Below are 16,451 nucleotides of genomic sequence, written 5' to 3'. Positions count from 1 at the left end.
AAGACTAAATTACTGTTCAGCTAATAATGAATAAACTGGCCAAGTGTGAGCAAGACTCATGCGCCGAAAGTTCCGCACAGACTTAATGATTTATATAGATAGTCATTCACCTGAGAAACTGAGAATCTTGACAAATTTTGCCCATTATCATCATCAATACTGGCAAGATAGTGGTTAAGGGAATTCCAAGACCATATCAAAATCTCTGAAGTACTTCCTGAGACTGGATCCTGACATACTAAAAGAAGTGAGCAGGGGACTTCAGTTACGAGTGTAGGGAGAGAAGGTTTGATAAAATGTGTTTTTTTTTTTTTTTATTTACTTACTAAAAGATGACTACAACTATAGTTTTTGTGTTTGCATGCACTAATATTTTTCTATTATGCTTTTGGCAGATGATGAATGCAGTGTAAGTTCTAATGGCAAAAAGATATTTTTTATGAGATATCATTACAATTTAAGAAGAGAAATTTGCTAACATCGAGTATTGATTTAAGTGTCAGGAAGTCGTATCTGGAAGTATTTGTATGGAGTGTAACCATGTATGGAAGTGAAACATGGACGATAAATAGTTTAGACAAGAAGAGAATAGAAGCTTTCGAAATGTGGTGCTACAGAAGAATGCTGAAGATTAGATGGGTAGATCACATAATTAATGAGGAGGTATTGAATAGAATTAGGGAGAAGAGGAGTTTGTGGCACAAATTGACTAGAAGAAGGGATCGGTTGGTAGGACATGTTCTGAGGCATCAAGGGATCACCAATTTAGTACTAGAGCGCAGGGTGGAGGGTAAAAATCGTAGAGGGAGGCCAAGAGATGAATACACTAAGCAGATTCAGAAGGATGTAGGCTGCAGTAGGTACTGGGATATGAAGAAGCTCGCACAGGATAGAGTAGTATGGAGAGCTGCATCAAACCAGTCTCCAGACTGAAGACCACAAGAACAACGACAACAACAACAACAATTACAATTTAACAATTTTCAGATGTTTTCCCTTAGGCCTACTTATAATGTGAAACTGTGCTTATTGCCAAACTTCATGATTCTAGGTCAATGGGAATTAACCTCAGGGTTTCGACAAGGGTGTTTTTGAGTCTCAAAATTTGTGACGTTAATGGGCATATCTTTTGACTGCACTGACTTAGAATTTTAAATGTTTTACACTGCCAAGGGATCATAGATCTTAGTATGTGACATAAATTTGACCTAGATATTTGTACCCCCTCCTGATAAAAATGCCTCCTAACTGCCAGACAAACACACATACAAACAGATGGACAACATAATGATCATATAGGTTCTGTTTTTACCTAAAAAGAAAAATGTATAAATTCACAGTTAAGTAAATGAAGAAGTTGAAACTTTGTATTAAGGGCAGTTAAAAAAAATGACTGGTTAACAGTAAAATAAATATTGTAAGCAGAAATGTAAAAATATTCAACAGTTCTTTTGATGAACTAAACAGGGTTTTCAAAATCAAGCTGCTAATATGCTTAGAAAGGAAATTTTTCAATCAGTGTATATGACCAGTTTTGACATACAGCAATGAGACATAAACTTTTAATTATATAACCTTGGGTTATTTAGCAAGCAATGAAGACTTGAATGTTGAGAATGACTAGGAGAGATAGGGAAACAAGTGAATGGAACAGGGAACACACTGGAGTTTAATTCATGATTAGTATTGTAATGAATATGAAACTGATGTGTGCAAGACAAGTAGTGAGGTGAATGGATGGCAGATTTTGAAAGGTAGCTGTTTACTGGATGCCAAAAGACAAAAAAGATCATGGTGACAGTAATACAATGCAAGTTAGGTAGGTAGTTAGTTTTATGGATCATTTGCACCACGAATTATGATGACTGGAAACAAGTCATTGTACCCTCACATCACAAATTAGTTTGTAATAAGACTATGTGGTGATTTTTTTAAATATACAGATGTCAGTAATTCTTATCTCTGCCTTTTATACACTACAATAATAGAAATTGTTCTATGCAAAGAAGAAGTTGTCCAGGAGAAACTTTCTCAGTTCGATATCAAGTTTTACTTTGCTGTCTGTCAGACATTTCATATCACTGGGTAAGTGATCAAAAATTTTTGTTGCAGCATTGTGGACCCTTAATGTGGAATAATGAAAGTCATTATTCCTTCTGGTATTGTAATTATGTACCTCATTGTTCCTTTTAAACTGTAGTGAATTGTTTACAACAAACTTCATGAGGGAATAAATATACTGTGAAGCAGTAGTCAGAATGCCCAGCTCCTTAAACAGATGTCTACAAGTTGATTGTGGGTGAGCAGCATAATTATTCTTACAGCACGTTTTTGAGCAAAACTTTCTTTCTTAAAGATGAGATTATGAAAATGAAAGTTGCTATTCACCATCTAGCACAGATTCTGAGTCACAGATAGGCACAAAAAAATGACTCGTAAATAAGCTTTCTGCTAGCAAGGCCTTCATCAAAATTAGATGACACACACACTCTCTCTCTCTCTCTCTCTCTCTCTCTCTCTCTCTCTCTCTCTCTCTCTCTCTCTCTAACTCACACACATACACGACTGCAGCCTCTGGCAACTGAAGTCACACTGTGTGGCTTCAGTTGCCGGAGACTGCAGTCATGTGATTCAATTGTGTGTGTGTGTGTGTGTGTGTGTGTGTGTGTGTGTGTGTGTGTGTGTGTGTGTGTCATCTATTTTTGACGAAGACCTTGCTGGCTAAAGGCTTGTTTGTCACAGTCTTTTTGTTGTGCCTATCTATGCCTCAGCATCTCCACTATATGGTGAATATCAGCTTTCCTTCTCATAATATTGTTACATTTCATCCTGGATCTTCCATTGTTTGATTTGTTAAAGATGAGCTCCCCAAGAACCTTATTCCATATGACATTATTGAAAGAAAATGTGCAAAATATGTCAACTTACTGATTATTTCTCTCCAATATTTGTAATTATTTCAAGTGCGAAAGTGGTTAACTATGTTGTTTTAGAAGTTTCAAAATGTTCTTTTTGCACTTAAAATTCTCGCCAATATGGACACATAATTATTTTAGGATTTTGATGTTTCTACATTATTTATTATTTCCTCACCATCTGTTACACTTATCGTTGGTGTAGTACCCCTAGATGTACAGCACTGAATATATTGTGTCTTTTTAAAACTGATGCTGAGATCATTTGCAGAAAACCAGTCAATGATACTTTTAAGAAGATATTTTGACATTTCTTCTGCTTCTGTATGTATGCTTGGATTGATTACAATACTATTGTTGTCTGCAAAAAGAACTAATTCTACTTGTTGTAAATTAGATAGCTTATTTACATATATGAGGAACAATAATGGGCCTAAGACAGAGCCTTAACTGGTTCTCCTCAGTCTGAATGACATTCCTGGTCTATGTTGTTTGAATTTCTAAGTACAGTTTTCTGCCTTCTTTTGTTTAGATATGACATTATTCATTGATTTGCTATACCACTAATCCCATAAAACTTCAATTTATCTACGAAAACACTTTGACTCAGACCGTTAAATGCCTCAGATAGGTCTTAGAAAATGCCACCCATTGCTATTTTTTTATTTAATGCTTGAAAAATTCGGTGAGTGAACATGTTAATGGAATTCTCAGTAGAGCAACTCTTCTGAAATTGATAATATGCTTTGTTGAGGATATTATGTGGCTCAGGTGAGATACTATTCTGCAATACATCATTGTCACAAAAATTTTGGAAAATGATGTCAGCTGTGAAACAGGTCACCAGTTATTGACATCTCTCCTATCAACTTTCTTAAAGGGCAGTTTGACAAGTGCATATTTTAGTCTCTCTGGAAAAATGCCTTGAGTTAGCAATGCACTGCATATTTCACATAAGACAGACCTTTAGAACACCACTGGAAATGCCATCAAAACCAGATGAACTTTCATTTCCTAGAGAATATATAATTTTCTTAACTTCAGAAGGAGAATTTGATTGTATGCCCATGTGACTGAATTTTATAAGAGTCGCTTTTCAAATATACTGCTGTAATTTTTCTCTTGAACTGTTAGCCTTTACCTTCTAATATATTTGAGAAATGATTTTGAAATACAGTGTGCATCATCAAAAAGGACTTTACAACTTTGGAATGATATGAAAATTTATTGAGATAGTTTACAGAACAGGCAGATGTGTCATTTTGTAGCAAACAACATTAAGTTTGATTTGTATAATGCATCAGTACACCATTCCACCACCAGGAGTGGCAGTATAGTGCACAGTTAAAATGGCTTCTTTCACTGGTGCAGGCCATTCTCACTGTGTGTTTTGGTTTCATGAAACGGACTCTGCAACAACTGTTTGGCATAAATTTTGCACTAAATACCATGATGAACCTCCAAGCAGGACTATAATTTACTCTTGGCTCTGAAACTTTGTTTAGATAGGTTGTTCACTGCAGCATAAATCACCAGGTCGGCAAATTCTCCATTCACATGCCCACCTCTCTCCTGAGACTTGATACCACTGCATATCTTTCTCTGCAGTTTCATTAAAGACTGTGTATGTTCATCCCCTACCAAACAATTTAGCCAACATGAAAAATCAAATCTACAATGCTGTTGCACAATTTATGCCTGATTTGCTGCAACAATTGCGGGAAGAAAGTGATTACCGGTTTATGTTTGCCACATCACAATTGGTAGTCACATTGTACTAATATGACATTTGACACTTTTATGTGAAAGTTGAGGTTGTTTACTAAAAAGATGATGTCTATAAGTTAACTCAATAAATTTCTGTATCATCCCAAATTTGTGAAGTCCTTTTTGAGTCACCTTGTACATTTGCTACCAATGCCTTGCCACTTATAGCCCTTCTATTCAGTTGCATAGTGGTGTTATCCTGTTCTGTGACTGATTGTCCTGTCTTTGTTTCAGTACATTACATATAGTCTTAAGTCTGTTGTCAGAATTTCTGATTTCTAGTATTATGTGTATGTTCCCTGATTTTTAAATAACTTTTTTTCCTAATTTTATGCAGTTCCTGTACAGTGCAACTACTGCAGGATCTCTACTTGTTCTTGCCAACAGATAAATTTCTCTTTTCCTTTCAAAATATAATTTAATCCAACTTGTGACCCATAACTTTTTACATGACTGTTTAATGTCTTTAATGATTAGCTTAAGTGGACAGTTATTTTCTGATAATGATATGAGTTTATCATGGAACAGATTAAATTTTATGTTAGCCTTTGCTTCATTATAAATTTCATTCCAGACCATCTCCTGAAAACTATTCTTAAAAACATCTGTTCTGGAGTTATTAATTATTCTAACTGGTTTCTACTGAAGAGTATCTGTTCCATAAGACATGATGTTATTTACCCAAACTGTGTATCATGGTCACAGAGAGCATTTGTTACTGAGTAAACAGTTATATTGTTTTGGGCTTCAGCAAAGAAAACACTGTCAGTTAGTGTCCTACAGTCTTTACTCACTTGTGTTGGAAAGTTTATTACTGAGACCAAATTGTACAATCTAAATAAGGTTTCCAAATCATTTTCACTATCAGAATCCTTTAGAAAATCTACGTTGAAGTCGCCACAGGCTATTATTAACTGCCTCCTGCTATCTCATGTGTAGCACAGAAAGAAATCCAGATTTCTCATAAGCAGTTTGAAATTTCCCAGTGGGGATCTATATACAGTTACAATTAAAAGTGAACTATTTTTCAGTATTAATTCACACACACGTGCTTCTGTGTGCTGACCACTACAAAATCTACTGGTCTGAATGTTTTTGAACTTGTGTTCGGTCTTAATGTATGTAATGACTCCTCCTTTTCCCATATTAGTTCTGCATGAGTTAGCTGCTAGAGTGTAATCTTCTATATGTCACTTATCTAACCCTGTGGTTATGTGTTGCTCAGACGGGCACATGGTATCTATTTTTTCAGAGCTCTCCAAATTTTCTACACAGTCAAGGCGCTCTTCTATTTTATTACTCAGTCCTTCAGTATTTTGATGAAATAAGCTACCCTTAGTTTTCTGTGCATTCTTAAGGATTTTTGGAACTCTTTCTGTTATTAAAACTTCTTTCAAAATAGGGTGACTGAGCCCTGATTGTAACCTGAAAAGGTACCTCTATGACATCAGTAACCACAGGTGTCTTGCTTTTGTGATGATGGGGGGGAGGGGGGGGGTGTTACATTTTCTGTAAAATCTCAGCCAACGTATCTTTCTGTCTCCTACTCATGTGTAGACCATGTCAAGCATATCCCCACCTCCCAATTGCAGAAACAGGCAGTGCACTCACCACTCATATGAGATTTCATTTCAGTCAGCAGCAGCCTGCACAACTCCGTGTTCATATAACTCACAGCAGTGTTAACCCAGGGCTGGTCATGTCACTGTAGCACCTCCTCAAAATCCCCATTTTTGAATGCATTTGCTACTCCTATTTCATCCAGGTCACCCCTAATGCTGTAGTTACTGTCCTTAGCCAGGATATTCACTGCTCCACCTACTACAATAACCTGATCTTCTTTGCCAAAATCTTTGCACCAATTCCCCATGTCCTATGACACCTGCTAAGGCTAGCACTTGGATTCACAATACTTGTGGCCTGGTACCCTGTTCCTAATTTGTCCTGTACAGTCTGGTATACACCCCTCCCATGGCTACTACCTAGCAACAAGACTATTTTCTTCTTGCTCACTTTTGGTACCAAGCTACACTTAGTGTCTTTGCAAGAAATCTGTTGCAATTTACTGTTACCTACAGCTGGATGAAACTCTTCCTCTTCTACCTCAAGTAGCAAGTCAAATTTGTTCAATACTGTAAGCTCAAATGTAGATGAAGAAATTGAAAAACTGTTCCCCTTTCACCCATTGCTTGTTACTGTACAGGGCAACAGAAACATTCAGTAGTAACATGAGTGTGTAGCTGAAGGTAGTAATCCATGGAAAAATCAAAATGAGGCCTTTACTCAGTGGCAAATACAGAATGTCTAGTGATGATGATAATGATTCATTAGTCCATAAGTAGGATAATTTGATATCCAGAGCAATACTTTTGCAGGTCCTGGACAACTTAATATATAAGTTTACAGATCATTTTTTGAAGCACACATAATGTTGCAATAAATAGTGACACCTATTTTTTGTGAGCCTGCCTGATCCCCCATACAATCAAATATGTGGTAAAGGCAGAAATAAATTGTCAGGTGAGCAATTAAACCCATCTTGTCTACCTCTTGTGCCACTCCACTTATGTTAATTAAGGAATCAAACTAAATGAGGGCATTAAGACATCATTCTTCATACTTTTCTAAGATGTTCAAATGCAAAAGCACAGAAGACTATTTGGTAACCATCTCCATCACAATCCTACATCTTCATAATTACAGACCTCAGGAGGCACGAGTATATTATTTGCTGCAAACTCTGGCACCTTAACTGAAACCCCTATTTATTCCATTTAATTTTTCCATTCTAATGGCATATGTTTGGTAACTATCAATACATATAAGGTGATATATTTTTTGTTGTTTTCCATCATTACTCTTTCAGTGAAACAGACATGAAGTCTTATCTCCGTCATGAATTATGGTATTTCTTATTCATGTGAGAAGAGGTGTATTTGCCTTTAAATTCTATAAAATATATAAATTAATTAATATCGTGTTCATGTGTGAGATATACCATAATTTAACCTCAGATTGTGCAACATTCAATACATACAATGTTTTAAAAACAGTACTGGCATTTGTACTTACTCCCAGTTTATTGAGAGAAGATGCAATAGTTTGTGCAGGTAACTTCATTAAGCACTCATATATTTGCTTGGACGTTTCAGATGGGCAATTGAGAGCAGCAGCCTGCCTCTTTGCTAGATCCATGTCCCCAGATACACTCATGTCAGCTTGTGCATTAATGGATGAACTCATCGCTATTGCTTTATGGAAAAGTCCTAGAACATAAAAAATTATAGAAAATTAGAAACAAAGGACTTAGGGGTAACTATTGTTACTATAATGTTGAACTATATCTTTACAGAATAGACACATGAAAAGATGACATCCATTTAACACCTACAGTGTTGCCTCAATTGTTCTCAAAAGTATTTTTGTACATGAGCAAGTGGTTAACTATTAGTGTTACAATTATATTTTCTAAATGATACCAAGTGAGGAAGAATAGGAGCATGTGCTTACTGGAAGATGAGGTGACATACTAAAAATTATAACTATACAGGAAAACAAAACATCGTTTCTAAATAAGCAGTATGTTGCAGGCTGCAATACACTCTTAAATTCTTTGCTGAATAGTGTTCCTATTAAATTTGTAAATTGTCTTTTGCAGGGTAGTTAGTGTCTGTCTTCAAGTGTCCATCAGTTCACCAGTTTCAGTTTTCAGCATTTCCAAGACACTCTCCTTGACACATACAGACTTGTGACCATTTACGTTACCCTTCTTTGTAAACTGTACATTCAATATTCTGTATTAGTCCTGTCTGGTATAGGTCCCACCAACTTGAACATTATTCTGCTGTGGATCACTCAAGTATTACATAAGAAATCTCCTTTGTAGATTGACTGAATTGTTACACTTTTGGGAACTGTCTTCCTCTGCAAACATTCTGTATGCAATTTTGAAGGTTCCTTTTGTATTACTTTGGGTCCAGCTTTAATTATTTCTACTGAAACATCATCATTTACAGTCAACATTCCATTAGTCATGTGACAAATGAGTTTATACATCACTTTTGGCAGCACTTCTGAGATGAAAGTATTGTCTGATTCATTTATTGAATTACATGGACCTCTGAAGAAATCTTAGAATGCTTGTACAATCTCTCTTTGTTGCTCAACTATTGTGCCATCTGTTGTCTTAAATGATGAACTGTGATTTCTATCCAGTGTACTTTTCTGTTAATACTTCTACCACCTTCAACTGTCTCTCTTTCATTATCAGCATGTCCATCACATTCAGAGTCAGGCCTAGGACTTCTGTGTAGTAGTTTTCTAGTTTAATTTGATGTATTTTCTTCACTTTCTGCAAACTGCAACGTCTTTTCATGTTTGTGTAAATTACTTTCTTATGTAATTGTCCCTTTTGTCCATGTCTGCATAATTTTCATTTTCTAAGCTCTTGCTCTCATTTACGATCTACATTTCTGACTTCCTACCCAGAGCATCTGTTTCTTTCTAAGTTTATATCTTCTAAGCTTGTATCTACTTTTACTCAGTATCTTATGAGTATATGACAACTATCAAAAAAAAAAAAAAAAAAAAAAAAAAAAAAAATGTTCAGGACAGTCGCTTACTGTACATATTTCTTCAATGTTTAGTAAAAGACAATCAACTTAATTTTTAGTTCCATTAGTTCCTTGCAAAGTTCATTGTCTATTTGTTTTCTTCTGGAAGAATGTGTCCAGGACAAACAAGTTATTTGTCTTGGTAAAAGCCTAATAAAGAACATTTCATTTCATGGAAGGGAAGAATATCACTTCTTGTGCTACTACACTTGTTAACGAACACTTCTTTCCAGAAATTCTTTGCTTGTTATAGCCAATTTACAATTTATAACCTCTCTACTTCTGCCGTCATCAGTTATTTTAATGATCAAGTAACAGATCTCATCTACTACTTTCAGTGTGTTATTTCTTAACTGAATTCTCTCAACATTGCCTGATATCATAAGACTACTTTCCACTACCCTTGCATTATATTTATTGATGTTTGTCTGATAACCTCTTTCCAAGAGATTATGCATTCTGTTCAAATGTTCTTGCAGGTCCTTTCCTGTCTCTGACAGAATTTCAATATTACGATGTAATCTCAATGTTTTTATTCCTTCTCTCTGAAATTTAATTTCTTTTCTAAATATTTCCTTGGTTTCCTTTAGTACTTACTCAATGTACAGATTGAATAACATTGGGTACATTACAACCACATATCCCTTCTCAACTACAGCTTCTCTTTCATGTCTGTCAACTCTTGTAACTGTTGTCTGGTTTCTGTACAAATTGTACATAACCTTTTGCTCCCTGTATTTTAGCCCTGTTCTCTACAGAATTTCATAAAATGAATTCCACTCAACAGTCTCAAAGCTTTCTCTAAACCTACAAATGCTGTAAACATAGGATTGCCTTTCGTCAAACTGTCTCCTAAAATAAGTCACTGGATCAGTATTACCTTGTGTGCTCCTGCACTAGAATAGTTTTGCCATAGCTGTCTCTCCTTAGGATCTCAATAATTCTGAGATAATGTTTTTTGCCGTGGGGGTTCCATTTTGACTTTGGTCTTTCAGTACTCTGTCACATTCTTCTCACATTATCATATCACTCATCTCATTTTCATCTACGTTCTCTTCCATTTTTAGAACATTCCCTTCAAGGTCATTTCCCTTGTGCAGCTTTTATATGTATTCCTCCTGTCTTTCTCTCTTCCCTTCTTTGATTAGCACTGGTTTCATACCTGAGATCTTCCTATTCATACAGCTGCTTCTCTTTTCTCCAAAGGGCTCTTTAATATGTGTCTTTCCCCTATTTATGCATGCTTCTATAGCTCTGTTCTGACCCCTAGCCATTCCTGCTTAGCCATTCTGAACTTTCAGTCAATCTCATTTTGTACATCTGTATTACCTTTAACTTGTTTTATTTGTTATACTTTTACATTTTCTCCTTTCATGAGATAAACTGAATGCCTCTTGTGTTATCCAAAGATTATGGTAGGCCTTGTCTTTTTATCTATGTGATCCTCAGCCGCCTTCATTATTTCATTTCTCGGGACAACCCATTCATCTTCTATTGTATTTTCCCCCAGTTTCAGTTAATTGATGCCTAATGCGCCTTGTGAAACTCTGAAGTACCTATAACAATAATGGAAGGAACAGTATGTAAAATAAGGGAAAGGCAACCATTCACTTATAGCAGTCTGTTGTGTGCAGTGTAAAAACATATCACGGATAACAGCAGTCACACTAACTTTTGAGCTCTTGCTCTTTTTCTAGCTAAGTTACACACAATCCACAGACAAGCACACAGACACTCAAACATACACTCATGTGGCCATAACTGTTTGTGTGAATTAGTGCACTTTTACTTGAAAAAGAGTAAGAACTTGAAAGCCAGTGTGAATATTGTTTTCTGTTACATATTCCGCCACTACTTATGTATTTTCAATTTATGTCTTATAGTTTAAAATCTAGTCTCAAAATCTCTGTCTTATCATTATGCAGTCAGTCTGAAACTTCCAATGGCTCTAGAGATCCTACACATATACAAACTTCTTAGATGTTTCTTAAAGTAAGTGTCAGCAACGATTAAATTATGCTCTGTGTAAAAGTCTACCAGGTGGCTTCCTCTTTCATTCATTTCCCCAGTCCATGTTCCAATATTCTTCCTTCTCCTTCTTTATCTAGGCCTACTACTGAATTCCATTCCTTCATCACAATTAAATTTTCACTACTTGAATAATTTGTGTATCTCATCATAGTTTTTTTCCAAACTCTTCCTTATCTGATAAGCTAGTTATAGTTTAAAGTTTTACTACTGTGGTGGATGTTGGCTTTGTGTCTGCCTTAGATAAAATAATGCATTCGCTATTGAAGTCTTAGCAGCTTACCTTCCTGTGTTCCTATTCCCTTATTAATTATTTGCAATATATATAAACAACTTATTGGATTATATCAGAAGACAAATGAGGCTATATTCAGATGTTGTTATATGCAGAGAAGTCACAAAGCTAGAAAATTGTCAGAAAATAATAGAAGATCTGTGAAGAATGATCGCTTGCTGCAAGAACTGTCAGATGAGCTTCAACATAAACAAGTGTAACATACTGCATAAAAATAAGTTGAAAGATCTATTATTGTATGGTTACACAAATATCACACAATCACTGGAAGCAACCACACCCATTAAATATCTGGGGTATATCTTCAGAGTGATTTAAGGTGGATTAAACATATAAAAGTAATTGGAGTAAAGATAGATGCCAGGCTGAGATTCTCTGGAAGAACTCTAGGGAAGTGTAGTCTATCCGTGAATAATGTAGCTCACAAACAGTGTTCAAACAGTGTCTGAGTATTGCTCAATAGTCTGTGACCCTTACTAGATAGGATCAAGATAGGAAACAGACAAGATCCAAACTCCAAACAAAAGCACTGCATTTCCTCATAGGATTGTTTTGTAAGAGCAAAATCATCACAGATATGCACATCTAACTCTAGTTCCTAAAAGAGTTAACCAATACAGCAGAATCTCAATTAAACATCACTTTTGGGACCAGGGGATTGTCAGAACAATAAAAAGAGCTCAAAACAATGTAATAAGTAAATGTTAAATAAAAAATTATATTTATAATAAAAGTGAAGGAAAACAGGACATTTTTGACACTGAAAATATATTTGAAAGTGTGTAAAATGTTTTCTGTTTCCATTTCTTAAACCTTAACTTCATGGCTGCATCACACCACTTCCTTGTCCACAATATGCCCATAACTGTAGAAGTTGCCTGTTATCCACTTATCTGAGAGCAGTCCCAATGCATCCGCTGCTGCAGAGTGGTTGCTCTTTTCATCTTCCTTTTCTTCATCCTCTAACTCCTCTTGTTCAACAGTAAGCTGTTGCATAACATGATTGATGAACTGATCATCTTCAAGTTATTCATTGGTAGCACCACTATGTTATCTTCTGCTAAATATTTTTCTACATCAACAGGCTGGATATCATTCTGAAGAGTTTGCAAATCAATGACTAAATCTGCAGTGTCTGGGTCATTAGTTTCTGGAAGTTCCTGCTCTTGTTTTAGGCTACACCAAATCTCCTTCACATATGAAGCAGGGGAAGAATGACTGTCTGAATGTCTCTGTGTGTGAAGTAACTGTTCATCTTAGCATTACAATTACAATGTGAGTAATGGGTAGGGCATTGTGGCATATTCATAGACCAATCATCTAAAGTTCATTCTTGAAACTTTGTTAATAGACTTTCTTGGGATAGTTTACATCTGTCTTGAAGAGTCTTTCAGTTCAGTTCCTTCAGTATCTCTGTGACACTCTCCTATGGACTACACAAACCTGTGTACATCTATGCTGCCCTTCTCTGTATACATTCAATATTTCCTGTTAGTCCTATCTGGTACAAGTCCCATACACTTCAGATATATTCTAGAACTGGTCGCATGAGTGATTTGTAAGCAATCTCCTTTGTAGGCTGATTCCATTTCCCCAGTATTCTACTAATAAAACTGAAGTCTACCATCTGCTTTACCCATGACTGAACCTACGTGGTAATTCCATTTTATTCTCCTTCGAAGTGTTACACCTAGGTATTTGTATGAGTTGGCTGATTCCAACAGTGACTGATATTATAGCCATAGTATACTATGCATTTTTTCTTTTTGTGAAGTGCAGAATTTTACGTTTCTGAACATTTAAAGCAAGTTTCCAATCTCTGCACCCCTTTGAAATCTTATCAAGATATGACTGAATGTTTATGCAGCTTCTTTCAGGGTTGTGCTTCATCATAGACAAATGCATCATCTGCAAAAGCATGATTTTACTATTAACATTGTCTGCAAGGTCATTAATATACAATACGAGCAGCAAGGTCTCAACACACTTCCCTGGGGCACACATGAAGTTACTTCTACTTCTGACAATGACTCTCCATCCAAGCTCCCCGCCAAAAAGTCCCCAATGCAGTCACAAATTTCACTTGGTACCCCATATAATCATACTTTTGACAATAAGTGTAGGTGCAGTACTGAGTCAAATGCTTCTCATAAATCAAGAAATACTGCTTCTACTTGATTGCCCTGATTCAAAGTTTTCAGTATGTCATGCACGAAAAGTGTGAGTTGGGTTTCACGTGATTGATGTTTTCAAAATCCATGCTGGTTGGCATTGGGAGGTCATTCTGTTCAAGATACATCATTATGTTTGAGCTCAGAATATGTTATAAGATTCTACAACAAATCGATGTTAAGGATATTGGATGGATCGCATCCCTTTTTATAAGCAATAATTTCACAGTACAGTAAACTAATTTTCTATACAGAAAATTTTGAATTAATTGTAAATTATAAAGTTAAAAAATCATATACCTCTGCAAGTGTTCTGTGTGTTCACTTTAGTTGTCAACCCTGAAATATGCTTCCTATAGTTCTCAAAATATCACTTTTTTTGTAATAAACGACATACAGATTTACCTTGTGACATTGGTGAAACCATATGAAACCAGACACTGGCACCTCCTGCACTGAGCCCTGCAAGTGTTACTTTCTTCGGATCACCTCCAAATGATAAGATATTCTGTTGCACCCAACGTAAAACTTGCACTTGATCTTTCATTCCATAGTTTCCAGGAAGATATTTATCTCCCGTAGAAATGAAACCTATTACACAAGATCAAAGTGGTCACAAGTAATGCAATGTAACTGTACAGGTTTTATGTTTGAAACTTAACATGAACTCATTTAGAAGAATGTATTAATTTATTACGCCTACAAATAAAGTCATAAAGCAAATCATATTTCAAGATTATGATGAATATGCAGAAGGATTAATTAGTTACAGCATTAAGTAAAAACACCCTTTTTTAAAGTATGGAACTGTTGTCATCTGTACTGGAATCTCTGCAAACTCACTGGTACTTGAATGCCAATGGTTTTCAATACCTTCATCATAAGAAAACAGTAGTGAACACATTAGTATGCAAGGCAAAGATTATTTCTGATGATGACCATTTATAGTTTGAATTTCAACATTTGATATGCATCTTGAGGGAAAATCCTTACAGAAAAGGAGAGATGGTGAAATATTTCAGGTGCCACTGATGGAAAACACCTTGTGATTCAGCAGAAGACATCAAGTTAGCTGCATTCTTTCCATATTGTGGGGCAATGCCAGGCAAGACAGGATGCATGCCACAGAGACATGGAGTGAGTCTAGTGTTCTGGCCCATCTCCATGTTACAAGATATGTTATGCCCCATTACAGACAACATAGGTCTCTGAGTTCCTGGCATGTATGGTGCTCCTTGTGGACATGGAAGCATTTACACAGGCCAGACTATTCACAGTGTTGATCAACACTGTTACGTAGTGATTCGAGAATTTCTGTGTAAATTCTAGAACCACTCAGCCTTCTACCGTCTCAAACACACAATATTCTAGATATGAGTGCAGTGTGGTAGAATCCTACCTACTGCGTGTCACTAGTTTGTGTGTGCAGGGTTAAAGTCTGTCACGAGAAGAAAGTAGACACGGTGGTTGAACAGCACAGACGAGTACCTGTCAGACAATCCACAGATGTGTCAGTGGGTGTGTATGGGAGAACCACGGAATCTACGGTATATGCAGCTCTGTACCTATTGTATCATTGACTATTGTTATGTGAAAGAAGAACAGTTGAAAAAGTAATCTTGTGGACTCTTAATCTAGCCTTGTTAGAGGCCAGATCTATTTTATGATTCATGTGAAATAGAATCATGGTTATTAATCCAACTCTTTTATAAATGTAATTAAATTTGTTTCTGATGTTGGATGGAGCAAGTGACTTACTGGAAGTCATATATGTAGGTGGAAAGAGAGAATTTTATTCTGTATGGAGTTCGAATATACCACTGGTTGGCGGAAAGAAAAGTTAGCATATCTACTTATTTCACAAGTATAGAGAGATGATTAAATATTCCTGTACCTAGCATCATTCCACAGAGAAGAAGTCAATAGAGTTTTCCAGCAGCCAGCTAGCCAGCAAAGAAGATTGGCTGTGAATCTCAAGTAAGTCACCTTGTATAAAAGAAGTGGGAAGTTTATACGTCTACTTCACACTTTAAATCGGCATCAAAAACATTATAATGTGGTGACATATGTGTGAAAGGACCTGAGAAAACAGGAATTTTAAGTCAAAAACTAGAGAAGAAGTTGTTACGTGTTGCCCTAGCAACCAAACATACCACGACAAGGGATTTACTCAGAGACATTGGAATGTGTTCAAGTATCCAATGAAGCAAAATTTGAATGGAAAATGGTGAAGACATGGAAAATTCACAACTATAAAACAGCAAAGAAGATTTCAATGCATTTGTAGCTACTGTTCACTGGTGCTGACCTGCCTCTACATCTGCTCACCTACGACACAAGACTTCTATGCTGGGTGAGTGAAACAAAACTCCATTACTTTAGTACGAAGAGGTACGTACTGTTGAGTGAACTTTTATTGTGTAATTATAGTATTTAAAGTTAGTTTTAAATGCTTGCTAGGGCTAAAGCATATAAAAGCATGGACAATATACAACAACAAGCTGAGGACTCTCAAGAACCAGCTATGGCTATGAAAGTTAGTAAAGAAGTGCCAGACTGGACTGAGTTGGTAAATTTAATTAAAGCTCAAAGTCTGCAATCAAATGCTCAGAACGAGGCTCTAAGGAAAGAATTAGGCTTGGTAAACTCTTAATTAAGTACC

The 16,451-nt window shown here is 36.0% G+C and overlaps 1 protein-coding gene across 2 annotated transcripts in view; it reads right to left on the bottom strand.

The window, feature by feature from the left end:
- Positions 1-16,451, bottom strand: part of LOC124792905 (esterase E4-like) — a 240,405-nt gene that overhangs the window by 120,179 nt on the left and 103,775 nt on the right. The window contains exons 5-6 of one of the 2 annotated variants that reach the window (XM_047257978.1): positions 14,195-14,380; positions 7,755-7,948 (exon numbers count right to left, since the gene is read on the bottom strand). In XM_047257978.1, the coding sequence (XP_047113934.1) occupies positions 7,755-7,948; positions 14,195-14,380 (380 nt within the window). The remainder of the gene's footprint in view (positions 1-7,754; positions 7,949-14,194; positions 14,381-16,451) is intronic. The other variant, XM_047257979.1, reaches the window with a different exon arrangement.

The sequence above is a fragment of the Schistocerca piceifrons genome, chromosome 1, assembly GCF_021461385.2.
Source record: "Schistocerca piceifrons isolate TAMUIC-IGC-003096 chromosome 1, iqSchPice1.1, whole genome shotgun sequence".
Taxonomy (NCBI): Eukaryota; Metazoa; Arthropoda; class Insecta; order Orthoptera; family Acrididae; genus Schistocerca; species Schistocerca piceifrons.
This window is presented reverse-complemented; position numbering and strand designations above follow the sequence as displayed.